We start from the raw sequence: 20,247 nt of genomic DNA on the forward strand, positions 1-20,247 counted from the left end.
TTGTTACAGAAACCAAAAGAGAAGGGCAAAAGGCTATTAATTACCAGATTTTGACACTGCTGTGTTACCCTGAAGGACTGGGGCAAATGGTACTTGACTGCACGACTAAAAACTGACAATACCTTTTGGTTCTTATGTAGAACTGGTCTGAGGCCAGTTCTACATAAATACATCGACTAACTAGCAGCAAACATTTTAATACTGGCTTAATTACAAATAGGGGACTATGCGGGGATAAACAATTAATTAGACATTTTAGAGCCTAAATTTTGGTAAATTTAATATTAAGTGGCTACCAAATAGAATTAAACCTGCCCTTATTAATACCAGGATAAGACAAAGATGGCATTCACATTGCTGTTGCATCCATTGCTTTGTAGCAAGATGCAGATTACAGGATACCAAGTTCAAAACCAACTTCTTGTTTGTATGTGAGCCAAAGGTGGAGGCATTCACGTAGAAGGTAGATAAAATGTGTACTCATCAGTTCCAAGAGGGCACTTTTACATTGCAAAGTTTTCTGCATAAATTCTAGAATTCTCAAAATTAAAATTTTGTTTCATGTGGTGGTCTGAAGTGAGCATAAATCCTGAAAAAAATGGAAAGGCAGGCCTGTATACTTCAAACTGTCCGTACAAATCACTCTGGATGAAAATTTAGAACACAGTTTTTCATGTAAGGCTGAACTAAGCAGGGTCCTTCCAGAGCAGAGGCACAAGTCCACCTCTGTGTGTCAATGAAATCACAGATTTCACCCAAATACAGTGTTGTATTCAGTTCATGAATTACAGTGGGCAGAAACCAATACTGGTAACCTCTAGAAAAGTGAATACAGGTCCTGCAAAACAACCCAACCAACCAGAAAAAGAGACATAAAATAATACCCTCCAAATTTCTAAAAGCTTATGAAAACACTTTGTTGTAAAAATAATGATCCAGGAAGTATTTTTGTGGTAAGAATATTTTATATATTTTTTTACACTTTTAACACTTACAAAAACATTCAAACACAAAAAAAAATTAAATAACTTTGGGAGCAGAATAAATCCTTCTGCCTACACACATACATCAATTCCAAGCTGTTGGCACAAAAAGTAATCCACATTCATAAAACCCTTACTACTATATCAAACATAAGTTAAGTAAATCATAGGCACTATTTTATCAAATCTGTATTTCCACAATTCTGCAGTAAATCTCTAAACACAGAGCCCCATGATTTCCTGATATCAATGAACTGGTAATGCACAAAGGCTTTCCAGCAAACAGACAGTCTGTCTTCTCAGGAAGTCATTTGCTGTATTTTGGGAGGAATAGCAGAGAAAAAAAATCCCTATAAAACTCAAGCTGAATTTACCCAAGTGATGAATTACTTAACTTAAGGAAACGTACACAAGTTTGATGCAGCCATGGTAAAACCCCCAATATCATCATCTAAACTGACTCTCAAAATTTATAAGTCAAGTGAAGTTTGATAAAATCCATCCATTTAAATTCCCCTTTCTTCAGTGAAGACTGCAGCATTGATTTGTAAAATGCTGAAATATTAAAATTCAGGCTTTACTGAGAATATGCACATTTGATCTAGTCCTGTCTTCTGCTGAACAGTGATGTGAGATACTGACATCCATTTCCTGTACCTGCAGGTGACTCAAGGCTAGATTAGTGGTATGTACTGCTCTGAACTGGTGAAAGGTGGTTCCTGCTGAAATCTCACAATTACAGTGTATCTGACACCCCAGCTTTTAAGTCTTAGCACAGATGTTGGTCTGGGGTGTGAAGTCACCCATCAAGCCAGAGCTTGCTGGAGTAGTTTAAGTTGCAAGTTAGTCTCCACTCCTTCCTATTTGGTTTCTTCCAAGTCAAGTAGTATTGCATGGCTTTTCATCCAGGAATATGTTAATGTTGGCCTAAAATTCAAGTGCTAGAATTTCAGGATTAGTTTTCCTCTTAGTGGTGGGAGGCAAAATACACCAGCAGTCCCAAGCTCAGATACTAATGGGGTTGAAGGCTACCTACCATCCAATCTGACTTGTAGTGTTTGTCAGTCATTGCACAAAGGATATACCATTCACATTCTCTTACTTCATCAACTGTACATCCAAAATACTGAAAAACCTTCAAACAAAATCCCTTCCACTTAACTAGTCCCACCCAATACAATTTTAGCTACAGATTTTTGCATGATGTCTTCCAAAACAGAAAACAATGTTTCAATGCTAAATATATCAGTTGTTCTGAGCAAAATGTGTTAAAAGTCAGAGCCACCAGAGGAGTTTAATAGCTTGTAAACAGACATAGCAAGTTCCATACTCTGTTACCAGTAATGTAAGATACACATACGTAAGGCAAAGTACATATTTAAACACACTTACATGGGCAATATCTTCTGTAAAAATATTTACAATTTAAAATAAACCAATTTAAGAAATGGATGAAAGTAAAAAAATAGGATACAGAAAACTCCCTCATACCATGGAACATCACCTAAATGAATATCATTTGGCATCAAGAGTCAACTCATTTCCTTAAAATTCGTATGTTACAAGTGCATAGTTGTGTTTCCTTCTCCTTAACTATCAGCATTTACAGTTGCTGCAGGCTGCGAGTATGGTGGTATGGTACTAGAACAAATCAAAATTATCACTTGCTCTGTCTTTTGCAAGGAAACCTGCTATTAAAAAAGTTTTCCCCAAATAGCAAGCCATGTGTTAAAAATGTGGCTACAATAGTGAAGGCCATGTTTCCTGAGCCAGGAATTTAAGGTTAGAAAGATTGTACAACTGATACTAAGCCCTTCTGGCAATCAAAGATAAGAGTAGGTAAAGCCAATAAATCAACATAAGAAAGATGCAATCTATACTATTGCATTGTGTGTGTCTGCTACATTCAGACCTTTTAATGTGATAAAAGTCATGGCTACGACTTCCTGTTCTGCCTAATCCTCAGTAACTGCTGATTCTTACTGCAGTACTGAAGGATGGACCCAGTCCCAGTTGGGATCTCACACTGCTGTTAAAAGCAACATTTCCCTAGCACTGTAGCAGTCTGCAATCAGAACATTAGCTCTGATTCATGTAGCCTTGTTTCAATAGTACATATTCACCAATCTTTCTGCTGAGTTAAAACAGGCTGAAAATGAAGTTTTGGATAATGTATGTTGATAGTAATCCTTGCTGTTTTTCAAGATGGGCATTTCTTTGGCATTCATTCATTTTTGCCCCGGCATTGGCCACTCTCATAAATGCTCATATTGATAACATTTTTAGCAAGCAATAAAAAGCCCCCAGAACTGATAGCAATTTAATGTAGAAGTGATTGTATGACCACCAAACATCTGATGTTAGATGTCGTTAAAGTGCTGCTTTATAATAATCTCTGCCAGTTTGTGCTAATTAGAGACAGAGAGGTTTGGAATTTTTACAAATTCCAAGAGTCACATCTGAACAGTTTGTTTAATCAAGCTGTCTTTTAGCCTGGTGAGGAAGTATCCATGAGCACTGGAACTCTGCATTAAGCTGTGCAGATCAGTAGCAGCCATCCTTCCAACTCTCATCTTTCACGTTGCCATATGTCTTGGGAGTGGGTAATGATCTAAAATGAAACAAGATGTTTTTCAGTTTCATATATAACTATTGAAGTTTCTAGCTACTATACATAAGAATTTAAACATTTTATAAATAACTGAAATATACACTTCATTCGTTTACTTCTCTACAATACAGCTTACTTAAGATAAACCCTAGAGTATTTTCAGTTTCAGGTTGCATGTGTTGCATCTTGGTAACTACCACCCCAGGAAAAAGACTAAATAAATAAACACACAGAAAACTTATTGTTATTATACTCTGTGAAAATGCAAACTTAATCTGCTTCCACCTAAAATTGGCCATTTTTTCAGTGATGTATATAAACAGGCAAATGCTTGTTTAGAATATTGCATTTTGTTTATATCAAAAGCTGACATTCGTAGAAACGTCATTATTGCACTATGTACAGAGTCAGCATTATAGAACTCTGGAATTGTTTAGGCTGAAAAAGACCTGTAAGAACATCAAGTCCAGCACTGCCAAGCCCACCACTAGACCATGTGTCAAAGTGTCATATTAACACTTCTTTTAGGTATCTCCAGGGCTGATGACTCCACCACTTCCCTGGCCAGCCTGTTCCAATGTTTGACAACCCCGTTTGATGAAAAGATTTTTCCCCTAATACTCAATCTAAACCTCCTCTGGTGTAAGCTGGGGCTGTTTCCCTTTGTCCTATACATGCAAACTTAAAAAAAAACCAGTAAATTTTGAAAAAGTTTAGTAAGTGAAACACTTTTCTATAAGACAAGCTGTGATTTTGACCACACTTCACTACTATTAGCAAATTACTGGCAAAACAACTGTATTTATTAAACAGAGTTCCATACTGCTGACTAGTGTAGGCTCTAACCACGAAAGTCAGTGCTGTGACAGTCACTTGTCATTCCCCTGCCCAGCACTCACTGCAGAAAAGAACTTTTCCACTCTGCTATTTACCACCATTTTATCTTTATTACAGTACTAGAGACAATTGTTTTTCCCTTCCATTTAAGGAGATTCTTAGTATTTCTCATGGATGACTGCTTCCTTATGTCAGCTTCTACTTGACACCTTCAGTGAAAACTGACATTCACAGCTAATGTTCAGTCTCTCTTGCAGTAGTTTTCAAAAAGACACATAGATCAAGCAACTTCTATAGCTGGGTGCTAGAACAGTTATGTTGAAGGTAAAAATTCTGTTTCAGCCTGTGGGTGGGTTAACTGCAGTGATTTTTATGTTAAGTTTAGCAAATGCTATGGATGTCTCCTCTGTCTTGGGATATCTTCCTTCTGGAAGTTTGCAGCTTCCCAAGGAGAGAAACTACTCTCACCATGGTACTATTGCTTGAGTTACGGAGGCAAGTAGTTCTGACTTCAGAATGTGTCCCCCACACAAGTGAATTTTCTCATGCCAGCTCTATTTTGGTAACTTTTTACCACATGCAGACAAATTCTTGCTGCCTCCTCAGCCCAGACTAAGACTTTATTTACTCAGTTCAGTATCTTCCATTACTGATTTCATTTTCACTCATTCACCTTCACTCTCTCATTCAAGAACCTCTATCTCTCAGTTTGGATTCAAAACTATTTTGGAAATACTTCCCACGGAGATCCTCCATTTCTGTTCCGAAGACCTTGAGACCAAAATAACAACCGCAAGAAGCAGCAGCACAAACACACAGCGAACAAAATTCATTTTGGAAACCTTAACCTAAAACAACCTGTCAGAGACTCACCTGCGAACGGGCTGTGCAAGTTTGCTACGAGGCACTGGGATGCCCCCCGTGGAAGGGGCACTGGGTCTGGGCAAACCACTCCTCATCCCCGCTGGTCTGGTAAGGGTAGTACTGTTAATACTGCTGGCAGGGCTGGGCAGGCCTGAGCTCTGGGCTGCCAGAGGCCCCGGGGAAGAGCTGCTGTGCGTCAGCTGTGCGGCTTCTGGAGAGGCGGCCGAGGAGGGCCCGTGGGTGCCGAACGCTTTCACCGGCTGGCGGAGCGCTAAGGGAGACGGCGCCACGGGCGAGCGGAACTTACTCGAAGAAGGTACTGGAAAATACGGAAATGACTTTCAGCTTGCGTTACAGTACTACTGAAATTCAAAACTGGGAATTTACTACATGTGATTATACAAACAATATGGAATGTGTAATGGAATACAGCCAACCAAGCAGCAATGAGAAACAGGAATTCAGATGTCATCTTTGTCATGTGTTTTTGATATCGTAACTCTAATGCCCGCTTTGCTTACTACGTATATTCATCTGGATTTGTAAATAATCCTCATCAGGCTTTAACTGTTGTATCAGTTAAATCAAAAGAAACAGAGAAGAAGGTATTTCTTAAGAAGAAATTTAACTGCTTCAGAAACATGTGAACTTAATTCCCATCCACGAAAGAATATGTTGAAGAATACAATATTATAGTGTGACACAGGCTTTAAATAGATTCAAAGTGTATATTAGCCTTCAATGATGAAATTTTGAGCATCGAAAATCTTGGTGTTTCTTTTATGCTGTTCTTTTTAACCACTGAATTAGAATTCATCTAAAGATATGGTTACATATCCCACATTTTCTGGCAGATGGAAAAAAAAAAAGATGGGATCAACTGTCCTGGTTTCATCTGGGATAGAGTTAATTTTCTTCCTAGTAACTGGTATAATGCTGTAGTTTGGATTAAGGATGACATCAGCCAACCCCTAACACCAAAGAGGTTAAGGTGCTACTATGAAACTTAAACCAGGTAACTCTTAACAATTTATAGCCTTCCTCTTCTTACAAACATTACCTAAATTATCAATATAACTAATACCTGTTTATAACTAATACCTGTTTTCTAGTCCTTTGTCCCTGAGTTAGTATGCCAGGTTTTGTTATCAAGTCCTTTCTGGGATAGGTTAGTAAGACAGAATATTCAATAGTCCTTTGATAATGCCAAACCTTAAGCATAATTCTTCAGAAGTATGAGGAATATTTATAAATTATGCATAAATTATCACTGAACAGAGTACTTAAATTAACCCACAATCTTAGTAATGGAATGAAATTTCACCAGCTTTTCAGACTGATTAAGGTGGGTCAGTAAGAGTCAACAGAGGATGATCAAATCAATCATGTAACAAAAATGTTTACATTTAGTAAATCTGAATAAACTATTATTTTCTCTACTAAATAAATGTTTTCTACTAAGACTAAAGTTACATCGTTTTTGACAGATGTTGTACATAGAGAAGCTGGTCCTTAACACAGCTTTTATCATCATTTTCAAGGCAGATCCAGTAAGAACATGAGGAGTGAGAAAGGATAGGAGTGATGCAGGAATGTAGCATCCTAAATGGGGTACAGAGGAACTGGTAATTTTGAGATTGTATTTTGAAGCCATTTCTTACAGGGGATGTCTAGGAAGATTAATATGTACCTCATTAGAGATGTGAATTGGATTTGATTCCCTTCTGGATTACCCAGGGGGGCCTTTCCCCTGATAGCAATATCAAACACAGCATGAAGCCGCTCATGGGAAAAGCTGACAAGAAAAGGTGACAGAGAGGTCAAAAACACATGACAGTTGCTAAGCGGCAAGGAGATTAAGTAAAAAACCTTAAAATAAAAGCTGGCATCAAGCCAGAGTATGGATTAAGGAAAGCATTAACAACAGAATGACTGGACAAGAAGAGCATCCAAGTGCTCCTAGGACTAAGATAGATTATATGTAAGTTTTTAAAATGTGACCTCGCCTGTTAACATCAATGCAATCAAATCTGCAGAATTTCCAAATGACTCTACAGTGTAAACATTGGGAGCTTTTATCTCTGAACTCCTCATTACAATGCTTGGAACACAAACACACAGTACCATGTTAGCAGCTACCAACAGAGCAATGCCAATGTATAAAAACTGAATATGGCTTTGGGCCTCTTAGGGGCACAACAGGGAAAAAGGCTTTTAGGTGCAGAATGTAAGCAACAAAAAGTTGCAACGGAAGAAAGCTCGTCACATTCCCAGCAGAAGCAAGGATCCAGTAAATCAGTCTTCTCCATCCTCTTAACCTTCTGCTGACCATATTTTACCATGCTGCAAACTTGAGCTGTCCATTCATAAAACATTTCCTGTCAGCACAGCATTGCAGACATTGCTGAGAGCTGTATTCATTCTAGTACATAAAGGAATGAATTGTCTTTCAGAGCAGACCACATGATGCAGTCTGGCAAACTGCCCCAATAATTCTGTTCTAAGATAAAGAATTCGGTCTCAGAGCAGTTTTGGATATTCATTAGTCAGGTGGCTTCTCTGTAAGACAGGATCACAAAGAGTGAGGTACTGCCTCACAGACTATTTGATTACTGAGTGCCCATGTATAGCCTTTAGCTGATCCATGTTTAACAAAAACATGTAAACTTGTAAGGGTAGTGCTTAATAACTTTACACAACTCAATCTCCTTATAAAGTCAACTAGAAACAACTACAATTAAAACATCTGGCAACCAAAAAAAATTTAAAAAAAGAAAAAAAGGCATGGTGCAGTCATGACATTTAGATGTCCTACCCTCTCTGGATTCTGTCCTGGATTGTGGGCAGGGAGCACGAGATCTCCATGTGGCAAAGTAGGATGCTGTGAAGCTGCAAACTTATTTGGCTTGCACTCCAAGGCCAGCTGCTGCACACCAACTTGAAAACAGATTAAATTCTAATGCAGTTGTTAAATCACAGCCATAATGATGAGATGAATCAGCCCAACATGAAAGGACAGATGAGGTATAACTATAGGAATCAATAAACTGATCTGTCATCTCAGTACAGGAAAGATGTGGGCCTGTTGGAGCAGGTACAGAGCATGGATGAGCATCTCTCCTATGAAGAAAGGTTGAGAGAGGTGGAGGTCTTCAGCCTGGAGAAGAGAAGGTGCTGGGGAGATGTTACCACAAAGTGGTAAAAAAGTGCCAACATGTGTGTGTCAAGCTATGTAATGAACCGTATTTTAAGAAGGTAAAATCAATTGTTGCTCAGCTGTTCATTTCTCTGAAAGGAAAGTCTTGCTTCCTTACTGCTAAATAATTTTATACTCATGAGGATCTCAGGTCAGAAGAAAGAAAATCAACACATTAAAGGCTGTAAAATAGCAAATAACTGAAAAACACAGAGTAACTGAAAAGATCCTCATTTGAAGTAAGGAATGACAACAGCCTAAATTGGAAAATATAACTGGCAGCGCAATGTGCCCTGTTCCTCCTTCTCTAAGGTTTGATAAATTTTTACAAATAATATAAGCTCAAAGCTAAGCTAATTTTCTGTACATTCCTACAGGTTCTGACTAGGCCATTGATCTAATAAGTGTTCTTGACATCCAGAGGAAGGCATGGCCAACTGGAAAGAAAGGAAAGAAAGCTCTGCACAGGGACAGCGATGGTGGTCTTATGCAAAGCAGAACATTGTGAGAACTTTATTTGGTATGAAGTATGAAAACTGTTAAGAGACTTCCTTTTAAGACATGTGAATGTGTTTCACAGTCATCATACTTCACTAAAACTTTCTGCACGGCATGAAGATGACTCTGAGGAGTTGGCACCGTTAAACCCCCAAAAGAAACATGTACATTCTGTCAGCCCCTCATGTCTGCAGTGACTCTCACAAGGCCTAAAGGATTCTAGCATCTACAAGCTTACGAATTAGTCCCAAATGTAACATGATCTTTAAAATGAGATCTTCTTGATTGGTACAGATAACAGACCAGATGTGCTTAACACCAGACTCATTGTTTTCCTTAACTGTGAAACTGAGGCAGTGACACATACAAGGCTGCCAGAGCTCATTAAAATCAGACAGAACTGTCTAACTGGATCAGAGACTCACTATATTATTTTATTAAAAAAAAAACCAAAAAAGTTCAAGTTCAGCCATTAGGAAATTGGAATATTACATACGAGAATCTCTAATTCCTTAAGCCAAAAAAAACTTAGTTCATCTCTGTTGGGATTAACCTTCTGGTTTTGTGAGGAAAAGAGAAAGTACAAGTAAAACCAAAATAAGTTGATAGCCTACACTCATCTTTTCCAGGATGAATTTGTTAGCTTTTGTTCCCAGCACAAGGGATTGTATGAGTATTTTTGCATTTTTTGTTTTAAAAACTGTATTTTGTAGTCCAAAAAATTCTTATACAAATATAGCCCTAGTCAATATGTATTTAGGAGTCTACTTTTCTAATCCAGATTTCCTGATTAATATTAGAAAGTCACCATCCCTTACATTTTTATCTCAAAATTCAATCTTAAATATATCACAGAGTTTATTTTTAATATTTAGACCAAGAAGTTAACTTTCATACAGCAAGGACCACTTGGTTAATCTCTACAGTAATTGCAAGTTTATTAATCTAGAACATGTGAGATTTAATGCAGGCGAACCATTATCTGAGATTTGCTGGAGCTTGATAAGAGGTTGTAAGTTAATTACCTCCTTTTGCAGATGGAGTTTGAAGAAACTGTTTGGTTTTGAAGGCAGCACGAGGCAAATTTTTCTGCCTTTGCAGAGCTGTTGGAAGACAAGAAGTATTATATTTGTCTAAGAAGAAAAGAAAACTAAATTTAATGGGAATTTCAGAATTGTATCCACTTGTGAAGCATCAAGGAATAGTGTGAGCAAAACACTCAAAGCTGTTATGACTCTGGAAGTGATGGAGTTTTGTGAATGGTGCTTGCTTTTAATGGCAAAGAGTTACAGAGGAGCGTGTCAGAAATTTTGCAGTGCAAAATGCGCAGATTTCGTAAGAGTGAAGCTTCTTGCAGGGCAAAAAGCCCAGTAATGCAAAACAAAAATTAAAACACCAAAGGGAGAACAAGCCACCTAGCAAACATGCTACAGCAATATGAGAGCAAGATTAGATACAAAGATGAAAATTAAACTGTTGTATTTGACCTAGCAAGACAAAATTTTTCATTTTAAAAGCGTTTTCAAAAAAAAATACGCTAACACTACACAAAAGCATAAATCTTTGTCTAATAGGATCATCATATTAAAAAATTATATTCTTCAGTTATGGAGACTTAAGCCTTCTTGAGAGATGTCTTTTTTCTCCCCTCTTCAAAAGGTATGCAAGAGGACTTAAGTTTAAAATGAAGACTTAACAGTAAGATTTATCAGCTGCCAGCATGTACACAGCATGATGGAAATTGGTTTTTATTGCTCCTTTGCTCTCTTGTCCTGCCTTTTGTCTAGTAACAGTCAAGGGCTGGTACTGCCTTGAAATGACCTCACTACCTACCAGTTACCAAGAGAGAAGCCAATGTTCCAAGAGCTGCAGAATCTTGGCATGGAGAGAATTACTTATTGCCAGAAGGAATGCATTGACTCAGCCTAATTCCATCACAGCACATTTAGGGGTGGGGAAGGAGGAAAGTAGTCAATGAAATAAAGCTTTGACTACACAGAGACTTCATATAATGATAATGTATGAATAAACATCTCTGCTTATCTCAGGGTATGAAGTTTTACACCAGCATAAAACTGATTGCACTAGCTTATTTCCATAGTGAGAAGGAAGAAAGATGGAGGAACAGCTGTGCAAAAAGATCCTGACCCTGAGTAAGGAATAATCCCATCACCAATTACTGAATATTGCTATAAAGAAGGTGGGGGGAACAGTCTGAATCCTACTCTAACGTAACCCTTTTGTTTGATAGCATATAATGATTACTAGCACCTTTCCTATGCTTCAGTTAGTGCAAAATACTCAGTATTTTATGAACTATAAAAAATTCATCATGTGTTTTAACGTCATGCTGAAATTATGACTAGGCAGTCTACCCAATGTAGTCTTCGTAACTAACTAAAACTGTCATGTTCAACAAACAGCAAAAAGGAATTAGATTGTTCATAAACATAGTAAAATTCTGCCTATGATTACTACTGATAAAAACCTTATTCCTTCTACCAACTAGAATCTAATGCAAAATAGCCTGTGGCAAATGTAATTCTTATTCAACTGACACATGGTCTTCCTAGAAACTTTTTTTAAAGCAAACATATGAACAGCCAATTAAGCACAGTAAGGTCTCTAAATATGAGTGCAATTTCTAGAAATTTACTGAGGCAGACCACTGGCCAGCCTGCTTCAGTCCTCAAGTATTTCACTTTATTTTTTACTAAATCACTGGTTTTTTTGTACCACACAAAATGAAGAAAAGCTTCTTCCTTCATATTTTGAATTTGTTTTGTCCTAATCCACTCAGATTTCAATATGCTACTGCACATGGCACTTTCTTTCCCCATCATTATTCACACTTCTTGCAAGTCAGAGATGTGGGATGATTATGGAAAGGATTTTAAATATGCATTTATCAAATTCCTTCCTTCTCAATGGAGACTCCAGGAAGCAGACAATAGCAGAACATTTCTGTGCACTGAAACACTGAAAAGAGCTTAGGCAGTACAATTTGAGCAATGCTGAGCAAACATGCAGTTTGAGATAAGCACCCAGTGCATGTTTATCCACACCACTTGTGGCTCTTGAAGTGCTCTGTGTACTGTGACATTCCCTGTCACAACTACTGTGTGCTGAACATATGTAGTTACATTTACTTCTGATCAACTAAACTGGACTACTTGGTTTCTTCAAATACTCTGCCTCCTTTCACTCTGCACATGCCAAGCAGTTGGATTTTGGCAAGTCACTGTACTGACAGTTTGAAGAATCTACAGCTTTTCAAGAAAGTTGTGTATTTAGCTTTTCTTAAAAGCATCCATGTGCTCATAGTGCTAAGTACAAAAGCATCACACAATCCAAAAGCTCCTACACAGAAGCCACCCTACAACTTTAGAGCTTTGTACAATCTATGTGGTATAGGATCCAAATACAGAGATTTCCCATCACTAACACTTTAGACAATATCTATTTCCTTGGGGAACACACATATTATCATATTTTCTGGTGTTTTAAGGTGAAATATTTACCACTTTCATATTAATAAAAAAGTACTTTCTGCAGAATGGCATAAAGATTCAGATCTAAATGAAGATTCAAGTTGTTGCAACTGCTATTTAATTCAGTCTCTTAAAAAACCAGTTTGGATTGTTCACCACATTGCAGCTAAAAGTTAAAATGCCACTGTTTTCATGTTTACAGTTGTACCTCTAAACACATCTGAACTTCTGAACGTGTCTTCCCTCTCTTCTGTAAGCAAGCAAATACAATTTGGCTATAAAACTGTAAGAGGAATTGTAATTTCAGAAACTTACTGGATTCCTAGCTCATTTTTGAGTGCCAGCAACCGTAGCAAGTTCAGTATTGCAGCCACAGCAAATGTGCAAGTAAATTATGAACCGCCAATCTTTTGACAAGGAGCAAAGTGGTGACCTCGGGTGGCAAGCCAGCATCCTCGCAAAGGTAAGCTCATGCAAAACTAGCAGGTGTATGAGGAAGCTTCAAATCCCAAGACCCAGAAATCATTGCCAAGGGAAAACAAAAATTTGCTGCAATTGAACAGTGCTTTGTGCAAAGTGACAAAATAGAAAACCAAGAAAACAAAAAGTATACGATAAAAAGGACACAATTCTGGAAATCTTTATACAATGTACAGTTTTGCAGAAAATTTTTTAATCCAGACTAAGCAAAGATACTTACTCATTGACTTCACACACAAACCGTTTTACGATTGTCAATAGCAAGACTCTGACAAACATCTGTAAGAGCAGGGAAACTGTAAAAGCTAGAAATCTGGCCTTTATTAATGATATTTAACTTACATTGAAATGTAAGTTGGTCTAGAGTGGTTCACATTTGGGGAAATAGTCTATCAAAGAAAAGCAAATTTACCTAGTAATTTTTAATGCATCCACAAGTTGAAAAAAAGAAATAGAAATACAATCACACCACTTTGGCTCCTGCAATAAAGTAATTGACTAAATATTGAACACTGAGACTTCTCTTGTCTGATCTTTCCAGAAAGTTTAACCATGAATATACTTTTAATTCTGAGAAATAGCCTTCTAGGTAAGTTGCTCTCTATGCTCTTCTCTTCCCAATTCACTCAATTCTAAAGCACCAAATAAAATCTGTAGATATTTTTACTATAATATTTTTTCATTTATTTTCTTTTGGTTCATTTTGATGATTCTTCCTATCACTGAAGTAGCACAGTTATAGACCAGCTGTCCAACTGCTCTGAGTGCTTTATACTTTGATAAGCCTGCCTAACAGGTAACAGTCATGCATTTGAACTACACATATGTCCTTTCAGCTGTAAATCCCACCTTCTGAGTATCTGCAAAAGGTGGAAGAAGAGGGCCAAAGTGAAAGGATGCTGGAGTAACTGATATGAACAGTAAAGTGACACTAACTTCTATCTACTACAGCATCACACACCTGGGACTGACTGTCCACAAAATTCCCTAAATCTGCTCTGAGTCTGTAAAAAGACAAAAATCTTGGACTCTTTGGCATGGTCTCTATTCCTTATCCTGTATTTAAGTGTACTTGGTAGCTTTAACACATTGTTTTAAAAGTTTTAAGATAACCAATTAGGTAAGCCACTATGCCTTCACTGTTCTATAGGTAAAATACTCCTAGTTAAATTCATGAACATTATTTTTACATTTCATGTCAAATATTTGGATTACTGATGAACCTTCATCAGAGAATTTTTACAGTTCAAAGCTCTACACGTAAAAAATATTCATAATGTGTTCTTCCCTTGAAAATGTCACACCAGGTTATTAAATTCAGAAACTTGTTTTAAAAGAAATGGTAATTAAACATTTAAACAACAGGAACTGGTAATACTGACATATAAAGAAACACTGAATATTTAATTTTTATTTGCTTTGGCTTCTTTAAGGTCACCATTTTCAAGAGATTTGTGAGAACAGCAGCATTCTCATATCAGCAGTTAACTTTTGGAGAAACTAGGAAAGCCAGAGTCCAGCAATGGGCTAATAAGTTTTATGAGACAAAGGTTCATCCAAACTGTTTTTAGGAAGTAACTGACACTTAAAGAGTAAATAAAATTGGCTACTGGATATATAATCTATGTGCCAAAAAAAAAAAAAAAAAAGAGAAAGAAAAAAAAAAGAAAGAAAGAAACTGCAGACACGGGTTAACTTAAAGGGTTAAATGAAGTTAACACTTCTTTCAGGTCATGTTTCACTAGTTAAAAAAAGCAATAAACATCAACTAGGTGCTTTTTCAGAGCCTAGAAAGAAAACAGTTTCTGATATGCCCAAATATTGTATTTATATTCTTTATATTACTTCTGCATAGACTTCTAGGAAACTATGAATGACACCTTAATAAAAAATCGGACTCTTTTGATTATTTTGTGTACCATAAAATCAGATTCACAAAAGCCTATTCAAAACTAAAAATTAGCATCTCCAGTGTGGCATGCAATGTTTTGCTTTGTCCTGACACTGGAAGACAGCCAAATACCATCACTTAATTCTGAAATTTACACTGAAGTAGCACTAAAGGTACTTACTGGCTGAGGCTTGAGGTTGAATGCGAGGTATTCCTCCATTTGGCACTTGGAAGTTTGAGTCACTTCTGCTGTTTTTCACAGACTCAGCTTGGATGTTCGATGTCCTGGACAAGTTTGGAAGACTACGCCTTAGTTTTTCTGTATGAAATGATACAAAGATAATACAAGGTGTAGTCTGATGCTGGACAAAGGTCAGGTTGCAAACCTGTAGCTGAGCCCCAAATGTAAGTGACACAAAATGTTAGCCATATAAAACTACACTGCAGTTTAAAAGTGTATCTTGTTACATTACTTCTTCTGAAAAATATCACATACAAAATATTCATGTATCTAAAAAGCAAAAATGCACATTTTTTGCCTATGCTGAGAAAAGTCAAGCATATTATGTTTTGAAATTGAAACATACCTGGATTGTGATTTATTGTACTATTATCAAAACTGAACAGTCAAACCTAATTTGCAGTTTTGCAGAGTTTTCAAATTATTTACCTAGAAAGTTATTTGTAACAAAATGCATTCCTGAACAGTACAAACAACATAGATGCTTGAGTAAATTTTTGAGACTGCCTTGTGCTGTATCAGTCCATTATACAACAAACAACAGCCACCCACTTGGAAAGGACCTCTTCATACACAGCATTCAAAATTATTCAAGTGTCCAGTTATGCTTCATCTTTCACATATGACTTGACTTATCTATTCAGCTAATGCTGATATTTCACAGGCCTTCTAATATTTGTACCACTGTTCACAGACTATGAATGGATGCCATTAAGTACTTCTCAAGTCTAATGACATTCTGTGTATCTCCAACCCATTCAGAGCTGGGTTGATGACATACTTTGGACAGAAGACTGAAGATGCCTTGACAGGATGAGTGGCCAACCTGATTCTGCAGAGGGATGCAGGGAAGAAGTAGGTTAAACCATGCACAAGCACTAACGGTGAGAACAAAACTAAGTCTTCTTTGGCTGAATACTCCAACAAGTGTACTTTCTTAGCAGTTTGCACTGTTCTGCACTGCACTTGGTACATTGTTGAATCCTATAAACCAAATTTCCTTCCAACCATTCTAGACAAGTAAAATTATTAAAAAAAAAAAAAAAAAAAAAAAAAAAAAAAAAAAAAAAAAAAAAAAAAAAAAAAGAAAGGCAGAAGAGAAAACCTGAACAACTTCTTTTTGGCTGCTGCTCTATCAGCTCTGAACATCCAAGCAAGACTCAACTCCACAACAACCACTGCAAGATAATTCCTTGGAAATGTTCCAGAAACACATGATCACACACTCTATTTTGATCCCTCTGGTATGTGGGACACTAGCTTTTGGTACCATTCCTCTCATAGAATATTTTTATTGCACCTCATCTAACATACATTAAAACCTTCGTCTTAAGAAATTAAGGGGAAAGGAATTCTCAATTAAGTCACAATATAATTGAGTAGCTTTTGTGTTGTACATTTTCCTAGATAACTAAAATTTCCCCAAACCACTATTACTAGTAAGGAGAATTCTTAATATCTAAATCTATATTCTTTCTAAATTTAAAATCTTACTTGCTGGATAAAAACTACATTTGTTGAAATGGGAATATGCTTGCAAAATTTCATCCCAGTGAAATAAGTTTCTGCCAGATTGCTACCAGGAAAAAACACATTCAAGAAGAAAAATTGTAGCAGAATTATATTATTTTGTTCTATGCCAATATAGTATAATTTCATTGAATTTACTGCAATTTTATTTATTACACAGCAGGTTTCATAGCTTTGAGATATCTAAACTATCCAACAAATGCATGAGTTAAATACTAATGTTTTGAAGACTGTGTTCATGATTAAAAAGTTTGAGAGTCCTGTGCAACCAGAAGAAAGCATTCAGCTGCCTAACAGGCTACAGGCAAGCATAAATTGCCACATTACTCTTATCTGACCACACTTTCCTCCACATTTTGTTCTGTCATCTGCTAGATTACCTAGCTCTACTAGTAAATGAGTTTCCCAGCTTTATTTTAGTGCATTTGCATGCCAAATATAGACCTTGGTCACTATGAAACTCAATTATAGACATTGACTGGATAACATCTAAAATAAATATAAGATTATCAACTCATCTGACTCTAAGGGTGCCCCAGCAGAACTTGAGCTTTGCTTGCTCAGTGTTTTCTTCAGCAGTTCAGAGATGAAACCACGATGTTACACAGGCACACAGTTTAGGACTGCACACTGACAAAACTCCTTTACAGAAACTACACATCTACTCGTGTGTTGAATTTCAAACCGTTTTTTACCTTCACTTTTGACATTACTGGTTTGCAAGTCTGTAGGATGGCCTTGAAGTGAAAGACGGGGTTGCTGTAAACGGCTGATCATTGGCTGTGGTGACACCCGACTGTACTCAATGCTCCGAGCAGGTGACCGCGAGCGAGGCGAATTCCTTGGAGATTGTTTTGGTGAAGGCCAAGGGGAACTGCGAGGTGATGGTGAGAACCTGCTGACAGCAGGGTGCACTGTGTGATGTGTGCCATCTTCCTCATCTTCTAAGCTCTGTGCATCCAGCTCCTGGTCGCTGAACGTGCCTCGCCGGGTGGAATTGCAGGAGGAGCCGGAACTACGGCGAGAAGCTGAGGCTGCGTACTCTTGCCGCAGGCCTGCCAACAACAAGAACCCTGTTTACTTGCTTCCAGCCCCCAAAGCTGCCAGCTCTAGTTTAAACTAGAGACAGTGCACCAGATATCTGCACAGTTCTCAAATTCGGCTCACCTTACTGTTACTGCAGGCATTAAATGAATTCTGATTAGTACGAAGAAGTTATCTACCAGCTGGAAATGACTTATTTTAAGTAGGTGAGCACATTCCTTTTCCTAGTAAAGCAATCCTCAGTAGAGGTGTGTTGTGTATGTACTTGTTCACATCTCCCAGGCTGGAACTAGCAACACAGGCTACATCATAGTTTTGGTATCAAGTAACATCTTGTAACAATTACAGCAGCCAGAGTGAAATGTCTCTTGCAATGTATTAGTGAATAAAACTAAAAAAGCAACACAGTAAGCTACTCCTAGGGAAACTGGAGGTGTTAGATCTGTGGTCTCACAAACCAATCCACTGGCATACAGCAGGAAAATTCTGAACAACTAGTATTTTTGAAACAGCATTTATCTTGTCTTTTTCTCATACTATTTTAAACTATAATTTAGTGTGTATTTTTGTATATGTTATACATTAGAGTAATACATGTATATAACTTTTTTAAAAGTACCTCTATTGGTATTTGGTTTGGGTTTTTTTCACTGATAAGGATACACAATAAAAACCACCTAGTTACACCACTAAAATTCTTACCACTTTCTGCAATTTCACAAGGACAAAAAGACAGTCTCAACTAAAGCTATAATGAAAGACAGACATCTATATAGGCACTTTCCTGAACTATTCTTTGCCATGTTGACTTTACATTTTGGTGATTTAAATTATGGTTTAAGCACTGATGTGAACAAGACTGGATTACATCAGGAAAGCACCAATCTCCTGAGAAGAATGGTGGTCGTCATTCTAACAATCATCCTTGTAGCAAATACTATACCTTACAAATTCATACTCTCCAGCATTGTTTTGTCTATGGTTCCTAAAGAAAACTCCTGCACAGCAATTTCCCTGGAGACTCCCTTTAGCCTGGAGACTGAAGTCCTTAACTAACTTTCTTGGGCAAACTCCATTTGTACATACCTAGTAGAATTTGTACCCCTTTTCCATGCTTACTAAACAAGTGCTACTGCAGTTATTCAGTTAAAAAAAAACCACAAACAACAAAACAACAGCTCCACTTTGAGTTCAGGAAAAAAATCCCACTTACTTTCTTCCTGCATTCGTGCTAAAATCTGCACATCTGTAACATCATTTAACTTGTAATTAGACCCAATAGAGTCTTCATCCATCTCCGATGCACTTAACTCACTGTCCAGAGAAGACTGTGGACTTAGTGGAGGATTTCTATCTCCTGAAATTTTAAGATGACCTATGGAAAGAAAATAAAGGAACAGGAATTGTTGTTATTAAAAAAAAAAAAAAAAAGGCAAGCTGCATTTCCTTTCCTAGTAAAGACCACCAGTCTAAAGAAATTGCTACTGAGACATTCATCTGACAGACCACTTGAAACATTTGATTATTTTATTGCAAACTTAGGCTAAAAATGCCAATAAGAAGCCAACAGTCTGACTTCAGAGTGGAGATACGTTGCAGGCATCAATTTTTCTCATGCAAAGAAAGTGTCTACAGTGCAGAATAAAAGCAGAAAACATTGCCAGAAATTAATGTTTACACTGATGGCTACAAAATCTCATGGAATGCCTAACTGAAATGCATGTTTCTTCCTTATATTATATTGTTCACATCTGGGAGGTACTGATGGATACATTGCATATCAAATGTTTCAGTTAGGAAACAATAGGATAGCTGAGAAGACTTGAGAACTACCAATCCCTAACCTTTGAACACCCACCATGGAACTTACACTCCTGTCAATTACGGGGTCAGTTCCAGAAGCCACTTGGAACTCCACAGAATGAACTCTGAGTGTTTTGTTCTAGCTGCTAATCACATAGATCAGCAATTTTTGGGACACTGACACCCAAAGAAAACATTTTATATGCTTCTCATGCCAGAAAGTATGTAAAAAAGCCCTTCCCTAAAAAGCTTAAATCTTGTACGATGCACTGAAAAGTTCTGGAATCTTTCTTGCTCTAGTTTGATGCAAACGTTTGAGCATGTTTGTGAAAGGAAGAGGAGGAAGAAAGGAAAAGCCCAGACACACAGTGCCTCACCTGAGGTACCAGGAGGTATGAGCTGTTTCACTAAAGCAGATTTCACGGGTGTTGAGGAGGGAGAGTTGAAGCCACTGCTGTAGGGGCTCCCGGTATTTGGGCTGTAGGAGCTCGCGTAGCTGACCGCGCTGAAAGGGCTGCTGTACAGACTCTGTCTCTTGAGAGCTGCAGGGAAGGGGAAAGTCATGAATTACACTGAATGAATCGATGAAAAACAAATACAGTACTGTATCATGTCTTCAGTGTGATTTAATTACTGTGCAGTTCAAGTAGAAAACTCCAGTCACCAGAAGTTTTTCCACTGCTTTCTTCCCCCCTAGATATAACCATAATGTGAAAAGAGTGGGAGAAGAGGGCAAGACAAGATAGTGACAAGGGTTTTCCTTTTAGAAATCATATCT

At 37.4% G+C, this 20,247-nt stretch overlaps 1 protein-coding gene and 1 long non-coding RNA gene across 11 annotated transcripts in view; one reads left to right on the forward strand and one right to left on the reverse strand.

Moving 5' to 3' along the window:
* LOC136360082 (uncharacterized) overlaps positions 1–16,841 on the forward strand; it is a 30,123-nt gene extending 13,282 nt beyond the window's left edge. For 2 of the 5 annotated variants that reach the window (XR_010743409.1, XR_010743411.1), the window contains exons 2-6: positions 5,140–5,403; positions 8,869–9,011; positions 10,027–10,648; positions 12,683–12,943; positions 15,114–15,598. This is a non-coding gene — a long non-coding RNA (uncharacterized lncRNA). Of the gene's footprint in view, positions 1–5,139; positions 5,404–8,868; positions 9,012–10,026; positions 10,649–12,682; positions 12,944–15,113; positions 15,599–15,786 lie in introns of those variants that run through there. The other 3 variants (XR_010743410.1, XR_010743412.1, XR_010743413.1) reach the window with 3 other exon arrangements.
* Positions 946–20,247, reverse strand: part of SLAIN2 (SLAIN motif family member 2) — a 33,807-nt gene continuing 14,505 nt past the window's right edge. Inside the window, exons 3-10 of one of the 6 annotated variants that reach the window (XM_066317036.1) lie at positions 19,847–20,011; positions 18,880–19,041; positions 17,318–17,677; positions 15,874–15,924; positions 15,033–15,170; positions 10,015–10,092; positions 5,305–5,614; positions 946–3,594 (exon numbers count right to left, since the gene is read on the reverse strand). In XM_066317036.1, coding sequence (XP_066173133.1) covers positions 3,528–3,594; positions 5,305–5,614; positions 10,015–10,092; positions 15,033–15,170; positions 15,874–15,924; positions 17,318–17,677; positions 18,880–19,041; positions 19,847–20,011 — 1,331 coding nt within the window. In that variant the 3' untranslated portion in view covers positions 946–3,527. Of the gene's footprint in view, positions 3,595–5,304; positions 5,615–10,014; positions 10,093–13,180; positions 13,257–15,032; positions 15,171–15,873; positions 15,925–17,317; positions 17,678–18,879; positions 19,042–19,846; positions 20,012–20,247 lie in introns of those variants that run through there. The other 5 variants (XM_066317041.1, XM_066317037.1, XM_066317038.1 and 2 more) reach the window with 5 other exon arrangements.

Source organism: Sylvia atricapilla, chromosome 4, assembly GCF_009819655.1.
Source record: "Sylvia atricapilla isolate bSylAtr1 chromosome 4, bSylAtr1.pri, whole genome shotgun sequence".
NCBI lineage: Eukaryota > Metazoa > Chordata > Aves > Passeriformes > Sylviidae > Sylvia > Sylvia atricapilla.